A 7,936-nucleotide genomic window follows, 5' to 3' on the forward strand; every position below is an offset into this window, starting at 1 on the left:
ACACACAAGGAAACGCCAAAAAAAGGACAGTTATCATAAAAGTCCTTTGATCACAACACAAGGTAGATCGAAAGTCAAGAGAACGGAGTCATTGATTATCAGTTCATTCAAAAACACTAAAGCTTTCATAAAATGGAACAAAAGCCGTAAAAGGCCAAGGCCATGTGATTTCTTCGTGCCAATCTTCCCCCGTCTGAACCATGGCTGACCATTCATCCAGTGATCTGGCCTTGGGGGAAATGAAATGCGAACACCGGGCGGAGTGTAGATTTGTGCCGGGGTGCCTTCGGCTTCCACGTATCAAAATAAAACAAGACAAAAACCAGATGAGGGTTCAAAGAATCAAGAATTAGCAGCACGAATCCAAACAACCATGTACAGAAATCCCTTTTTTGTTTTCTTGATACATCCCCATCAAGCCTTGGTCATTATTGGTGTTAAATATTCTGGACTATCCTGGCCCTCTGTAGTTCAATGGGGCTGGTGTGTTATGTGTGAAAATGCACACATGGGCGATCCGATCTTTTGCAAGCTTCGTGCTCGACCACGATGAAATATCACCATGCTTGTGTCATAACTCGTGAAGTTGCCGCGACTCTCGTAATCGGCTGTTGCTTAGCGACGGGCAATGCAGCACATTATACCAGTCTTGCCCAAGAACCAGAGGAATCCGATGAAACGGATCAGAGAGAGGAAAGCGGTGGCGAACAACAAGAACTGGAAGAAAGAGGCAGTTCTGGCCGTGTTTTGGTTCTAGAGGCAAAACGATGTTAGTTTCACTGCATATAAACAATACAACAAGGGCATTCAAAATTTGAGCTTACCTTTGTGAGAGTGTCGAAATTATCGCTAGTAATCGCGACAGCCAAGAGACAGTTGGAGAAGAGCCAGAGAACGACCAGCATGGTACGGAAAGACTTGTATGAGTCCTCGAGATCCTTGGGCTCGGGCTTCTCCTCGTCGTTGAAAGGTGCCAGAGCGCGACGGACGGTTGCCTCGAATTGGCTGTCGATATCCTCCTGAGGCTTGTCAATTTCCTCCACGACGACTTCGTCCTTTTCGCCTTTGGTGATATTGGCCGAAGGTAGTGCTTCATTACTGTCGGATCCTTTGGTACCCCAAGAAACATCGTGCCAGTTGTTGAAGGCGTACACCATGAGAATGTTGATGTAGGTGGACATGAGCAACATGTAGTAGGGGAACGAGTGGAACATGTGCCACGGGTCCAGGTACATGAACGAGGCAATGAAGTAGATACCGTAGATGGCGATCAAGGCAAGCAAAATAACACCGGCAGCTCCGCTCTTTCCAAAGATACTATCCATGAAATCCTTGGCCGTGTCGGTCTTGATCTGGTCGCCGATAGGCGTCTGGAAAGCCTGGACGACGAGGTATCCAGACAAAACCAGGATGTATGCCTGGATGACCGAGAAGACGAAAAATGACGTGACGTAGGTGTACTTGGAGCCTTTCGGTCTGTTACCCAAGGCCAGAATGAACTGCAGAATGACAAAGGCCAGGTAAATGTACTTGAGAACGGCGTTGAACAGCGGCGTGACGGTGTTACCAAAAGGCCAGCCTGCGCGAGCGTTTTGACCAGTTTGGGGGTTTCCGACGAGATCCATGATGACAGTAGTGGTAAGCCAGTAAGATGCCAGAGAAAACCAGGTGAAGATGACGTTGAGGATGTTGTAGATGAGCTGGACGTGGAAGAAGAACATGCGGATGATGTTATGTCCACTCTTGTACATCCTTCCGAAGTGCATCAGTGAGTACAAAGTGGCGGCAAACGAACCGTTCAACCAACGACGACGCTGGCTGATGAACTCGGCTGCGCCCTCAGGAACATCGGTCTCTCCCTTGGCAGCTTTGATGTAGCTCAAGTGCCATTTCTGGCCGGCCTTGGCCACAAGCTCGAAACACAGAATACGATCCTCGGCCAAGAACATGTTCTTCTTGAAAATGTTCATGCCCTCGATACCTTTCTTGCCCAAAATCTTGGACAATGTGTGGTCACCATGGAAGTATTGCTCGAGGGGCCGTCCCATGATGGCACGGAAGCGGTATGCGGAGAAAGCACCGGGCAACACACTAACGTATCCGAACGCACTCTCCAGAGGCTTGTCGAGAATGTTGGAGATCTTGTACTCGAAGTTCTGCACGGCGACCAGAGGGTTGAGCAGCTTCCGGCCACCACGGCCCAACATAGCATGAATCTCACCGCAAGCACCTCCAAGATCCTTATCGTTGTAGAAGCCCTCCCAGAGACCGAGAAGCGACCTCGAGCTGGGCTTGGTACCGGCGTCAAGCAGAATGCAGACCTCAGGGTTCAGGATACGGCCAAAGGCGTTGAAGAGCCAACGGTGGGAGTTGATCTTCTTGCTGTTCTTGGCCTTGAGACAGAAGATGAACTGGACAGGCGGCAGGGTGTTCGGGCCGTCGTCCTGGGGCCGGATGAGCTGCTGGCTCGGGGTGACGGACAGCTGAGTGGTGTACTCAAAAATGTGAGCAACCGTCTCCTGGCCGTGAACGTCCTTCTTGACGACACCATCCTGATAGATACCAATGGTGGCGAGAACGTCCAAAACGTTCTTGTCGGTCTTCTCGATACCATCGAAAACCAGGCAAACAACAATCTTCTGCCAAGCCGGGCCACCCTTGTTCCAGAAAGTCGACTTCTTCAGGTTCACGATGTCTCTAATGTTCTGCATGACACCGTGCAGGGTACGGGACAGCAGCACCTTGTCTTCGTTGTAGTAGGTGATGGCGATCAGAAGCTCCGTGTGCCTGTTATACATGCGGGGACGCAAATCGTAACCGTTCTTCAGGGTGAAGTCGTTGGGGTCACAGGTGGCTGCGGTGTAGCGCATCTTGATGAACTCCTCGTTGGTGCCCTCCTGCTCACGGTACTTGGGCTGCACGGCGTTCCTGATGGCACTAGGAACGTTGTAGTCAATGCTCAGGACTGAGCCCTGGACCAGCTTGACCTTCCTGGTGGCATAACGCTTCAGACCACCACCCTGGGGAGCGGCGTTGGGATTCTGGCGCTGCACCCAGCTGTCTTCGGTATCATAAGGGTGACCTTGTTGGGGGGCTCCGCCAATGCCGAAGCCGTCATCCGGGTGGCCGCCAATTGCACCCTGGTAACCCGACGAAACACCATAGTCGTTCTGAAATGGCGAGGGGGACGCGCCGACAGCGGAGCCAGGGACGGTAGTAGGAGCGTTCGGGGCGTATGACTCTGTCAGACTGTAGGCCGAGACGGGCCGCACTGGGGGAGTGTGGGCGCCAAGCCGATCGTGGTCGTAGAGCGTTGTGCCTTGGGTCAGAAGAGACCTGTGTGCCTCGTCCTCTTGCTCGTGCCCAGGAGGCAGTTGGACGTTGGAATACTGTATGCAGAATACGTTTGAGGTCAGAGTCGTCCACGTCAAGCTCCATCTGTTACAAGTTGAGCAAACTTTACGGGAGGGATTAGTCGAGATGGGATGTGCCTACCTGGCTGTGAGGGTTTAGGTCTTGCATGTTGTGACCATCGTAGTCACGGCCGCCTCCCGGCCCTCCAGCGCCTCTATACGCCATTGCGATGTGTTGATCTTGGGTATCTCAGCCGGTAACGAGCGTGCGAGTGGGAGCAAGAAGGGGGGGAAGTGGTAACACAACAGAGCAGACGTTATTGGGTTTCCGCCGCACCCTGATCAGAAAGCCGGAAAATGAATCGTGAACAAACAGAGCCGACTCCCGCTAATGAGTGCGGTAAGTAGCAGAAAAATTGCAGGCAAGGCGGCTTCGGCGGTTAGACAGGAAAGGACAGGATCCTGAAAGGCTGAGACGGCAAAATTAGAAAGACAAAGGCGTTACCAAAGGGAGGCAAAGCTCCTGTGGGTCAGCTAAAAGGTACCTTAGTGGTAAGGCCGGCCCAGATCCTGATCAAGCAAACGATGGATCAGATCGTCCTTGGTTTGTGATGCGTTGTAAGTATGACAATTAGGCCAAAATAGCCACCTGTTTGTTGTTGATGGACTGGCGACAGGCGATGGCCTGGATCAATATTTTTCTTCTTTTGCAAGAAGAAGCTGACACTTGCTGAGGTGAGGTAAGGAACCTGAGGCAACCGGCGGCCCAGCGACAATTTTTTTGACGGAAAAGGCGAATAATCTCAGGTGCTGCATTGCCTGTGGCTGAGCTCAGGAAGCCGATGGGGACGGCGGAGCGCGTTGGAAACATGACGGGCCAGTTGCCAGTTGGCGCACCCCTGCGATCGGGGCCCCCTTTGCCAGGATTTTGCAGACAAACGACGTCACGCAGGAAAGCAGCCAGTAGGGAGAGTCGAATGCGGAATTAGAGATCCACATTGCTGCTCGTACTGGGTATTTGCACTCCAGCTTCAAAGGTCTTTGGCTTTCGGACAAACACGTAAACAATGGAGCAGCTCAGTCTTGAGGAACTGATAACCTTTTTTTCGTCAATGTTCATGTTCGTCCATCAAGTGAACCTTTTTTTTTCAGTACATCTGATAGTTCGGGGGGGCTGCCTGTCTGTCAGGTGAAAGTCTGTGTGACGCCTTGTCAAGGGTGCACTTATTTGAGACGAAAAAGCCTTCGCACCATCAATCAGCGCAAGGCCAAGCTTTCTGCCCGCAAAAGACGAGTTTCTGGTACGTGCACGTTACAGATTTAGATACTCCAGTGGACCCTTCCCCTTTTTCACAAGCCACAAGGGCTGCATGGACATGACAAGTAAAAGGGACAGCAAAGCCAATGCCGACTGATTGATTGCCTGGCAAGCCTGGGTGTGTCGGGCGCGCGAATTGACGTGGCGGTGTTCTTCGTGTTCTGCTGACACACGCCAGCCATCCGGAAAAAAAAAAAAAGAAAAGAAAAAAAAAAACATCAGCAAAACACTTGAACGACGATCCTATTTTCGTCCAGAGGCAGCGCTGGGGATGGTTGTTATGGGTAAGCACTTAATAAATTCAGACCGACGTTGAAGTAGCCCTTTTCGGATGGTGTCCACCATCAAGGCAGTGGTGGCTGGGGTTCGCGCTTAAACCAAGGCTGCTCCTACTGTTGCTCCCGCTGACGGATACAGATGCTACCAATATGGACGGGGCGGACTAACCCCTTCTTGTCCTGGCTCGTGTTCGGTTGGTTGCCCACAACGCGGCTGTTGACATTTTCCGCAAGCCGCGGGGCCGGATTGATAAATTTCCGAGGTATCAGAGCCCCACGGCTACAAAGGGGCTGATAGGCCAACCGATTTGTCAAGCCTCTTTTCCACCTGTGGCTGTAACCACCAGCCGCCAAACCTCTCATGTGTTATCTGTTATCTGATTAGATAGTTAGTACATATCGAGAGCATCAGTTCAGTGTCCTGAACGCCAAAATAAGTGCTCACTTAGGTGCAGGAGAGTTGCTGCTATAGAATGTGTCTCGAACGATGCTGGACTGGTAAGTCCCCTCGTGTGAAAGGCTTGCCTCCGCATCTTACCTTGAATCTAGATCTCGCTCTAGACCATAACTAAAGTTAGTCGGGCCTGGGGAAGGTTGACTTTCAGGAATGTTGTCTATCTAGCAGTAATATACCGACACAAAATGGAGACGAACAATGGCAACATTTACAGCTTGAAAATATGGCAATGCGCTGGCCACTCCTCTGTATAAAACCAAACGCTCTTGGTACTGGCCATGGACATCCTGGACTGCTTGCCTCAGGCATTTGATTTGTACTTCTGAGTTCAATCAGCATGTCTCCCAGGGCAATACCCGGTGATTTCTCTCACCGCACAGCAACCCTTGGGTTGCGTGGGCATTTTCCGAGCTTATTGCGTGGTGGGGACTTGACAGAAAAAGTTTTTACCAAAGTAAAATTGCAGGTACTTCTGGAGTAATGCGCAATACGCGCCCGGATGGATCACAAGGTGGAGATCAACCGTTGTGCCTGTCAAAAAATTTGACCGGATACCTTCCCCGTTGATATATGGAAGAAGTTCCAACGGCAGCAATGTCCATGACACTCGCTCGTTATAAGATCTGATGGGCGTTATGGGCCGCGTGGGCCCGCGGCACTTCGCTTGTGGTCTGGCTCACGGCGAAGATCCTACGATGATCAAAGTATAGTTTCGAAGCGACCAAAGGCACTTGACAACCCGTTCCTTGCACGCACCATCTTTGAGAGATCTTCCGGATGATTCTAGTATCGATGTATGCTTCAGTATCTGCTCGCTGCTACGATCTAGCTGGCTATCAAGTCCTGGCCGACTTTCGAGCTCTCTCCCAAGTATATATTTTCTTACTCAACCACTCTTCACATCATGTGAAAACATATGCGGCGTGGGGCTTCGGTCGGATCGCCTGTCAAACTTGGACATCTGTCTGGTGGACAATGAGCATGTCCCAATTATCCGGTCCACTTGTTTGGGCGGACCTCGCGGTGGCATTTCCTCCTGATATGGCCGATCAGGGTCTTTCGCTTCACAAATCGTGTGACACCCCCAGGCCTCTTGGGAATCCACATACGACCGGCATATCAGTCGCCGGGGCTGGGTAATACGGTACAGCCTGCCGTGCGGCAATACCGAATCTCTGGGGACGAACCAATGTATTTGTCTCGCCTGCGTTCTATCCGACACTGCTTGGTCTGTGTACAGGAGTTGCCGAGACGTAGGGGGGATGGGAGAACAGACTACTGACCAGATGGTTACGGCGATTGGGGAACGGCAAATGCGGAGTACGAAGCTTCTATCGGCGGGCCTACCCGGGACGGCTTCTCCGGGTCCAGCAGCAGCTTCAACGATTTTCTGATGGATGCCATGGCTGCCGGACTGACTTGACAGCCCTGCCAGGGCTTGAGTTATGTTTGGGGTGGTGGTACTAATACGGTTGCTACCGTGAGTAATTAAAGTTGACCAAGCCATAGCATACAGTACATCACAAGGTAGGAATACACAACCCGGGCTACATACCGGTGTACAGTACACCATGCAAAGTTTATCCAAGCGATATACCGCGTCCTGTATGTGTAGGGGGCAACCACAGGTAAAAAATCCTTCACTCGGGAGTCGGAAGCAGGGATACTTGGGGCCGGAAACAGTGTCAGTGTCGAGTTGCCGTCCAAAGTGGATAAACTCAACGTCGTCCCAAATTTTTCAACTCAGAAACCAACAAGAAAATTTTGCCACTGGCTACTGCAGGAACAGAATTTGAACCGGTGGGCCTTTGGAAACAAATTCCAGTGGAGTGCGGGTTCTCGATGCTCACATGCACCGATAATCCTTGCGACGAAGCGAGTACCGACCCGGGGAGTATCTTCAACGGAGCCCGGAGAGGCCTGGTGTTCTTGGGCCCCTTTCTCAACTTTTTTTTTTTTTTTTTTTTTTTTTTTACATGGAGGTGGATGCGGACCGCCCTTGCCGTCTTCCAGATGTTCAGGGGGGAGTGCTCTACCGAATGCAAAGGAGCCACAATAACTTCACCAACAGCCCGGTAGGCATGGTCAAGCATATAGCCAGCGGGTCTTTATGTGGGCAGAAAAAAAAAACACAAACCTGTGTCGGGTGAGCAACAGCACTTTCCCGTCTGCTTGGATGGGGCATCCAATATCTGCCTTGTCAACTCGTCAATGCTCCATAGCCTGATACCCAACCGGCCGCCCCATCAAACTTGGGTTCCAAAATGCTACCATACTCCGCCGGCCCTGAGAGCGCCGGGTATTTCTAGAACGTTTCCATCAAGCGGTCTAACCCCGGCATCAGGAGCCCTAAACCATCGCGGCGGAAGCGAAAGAAAGAGCTGGACTTGTTTTTGAGCCCAGGGCGAGTGCATACAGGAGACAGTACCGCAGGAGCAGGGCTTTTTTGGGCCTGGTGGATTCTCGGGGCAGCCATAAGGAGCTGGTCCGGTTATTAGGTCTCGCTGAAATAAAGCGAGGATTTTGCGGG

General features: G+C 51.5%; 4 protein-coding genes across 4 annotated transcripts; 2 read left to right on the forward strand and 2 right to left on the reverse strand.

Moving 5' to 3' along the window:
* Positions 1–615: 615 nt before the first annotated feature.
* PpBr36_01321 (uncharacterized protein) lies at positions 616–3,579 on the reverse strand (the record flags this gene model as incomplete). The annotated part of the gene is made up of 3 exons (XM_029888509.1): positions 616–753; positions 825–3,389; positions 3,496–3,579. The coding sequence occupies 3 exons, from the start codon at positions 3,577–3,579 to the stop codon at positions 616–618; spliced, it is 2,787 nt and encodes a 928-aa protein (XP_029752134.1).
* A 1,481-nt stretch (positions 3,580–5,060) lies between these two features.
* PpBr36_01322 (uncharacterized protein) lies at positions 5,061–5,312 on the reverse strand (the record flags this gene model as incomplete). Its single annotated transcript, XM_029888510.1, has 1 exon — positions 5,061–5,312. The coding sequence occupies one exon, from the start codon at positions 5,310–5,312 to the stop codon at positions 5,061–5,063; it is 252 nt and encodes an 83-aa protein (XP_029752135.1).
* Positions 5,313–5,743: 431 nt separating this feature from the next.
* PpBr36_01323 (uncharacterized protein) lies at positions 5,744–6,187 on the forward strand (the record flags this gene model as incomplete). Its single annotated transcript, XM_029888511.1, has 3 exons — positions 5,744–5,801; positions 5,873–5,933; positions 6,028–6,187. 3 exons carry the CDS (start codon positions 5,744–5,746, stop codon positions 6,185–6,187), a joined length of 279 nt encoding a protein of 92 aa, XP_029752136.1.
* Positions 6,188–6,977: 790 nt separating this feature from the next.
* Positions 6,978–7,715, forward strand: PpBr36_01324 (uncharacterized protein; the record flags this gene model as incomplete). Its single annotated transcript, XM_029888512.1, has 4 exons — positions 6,978–6,984; positions 7,154–7,329; positions 7,389–7,481; positions 7,629–7,715. 4 exons carry the CDS (start codon positions 6,978–6,980, stop codon positions 7,713–7,715), a joined length of 363 nt encoding a protein of 120 aa, XP_029752129.1.
* Between the last annotated feature and the right edge of the window lie 221 nt (positions 7,716–7,936).

This window comes from Pyricularia pennisetigena, chromosome 2 (assembly GCF_004337985.1).
Source record: "Pyricularia pennisetigena strain Br36 chromosome 2, whole genome shotgun sequence".
In the NCBI taxonomy this organism is placed as follows: Eukaryota; Fungi; Ascomycota; class Sordariomycetes; order Magnaporthales; family Pyriculariaceae; genus Pyricularia; species Pyricularia pennisetigena.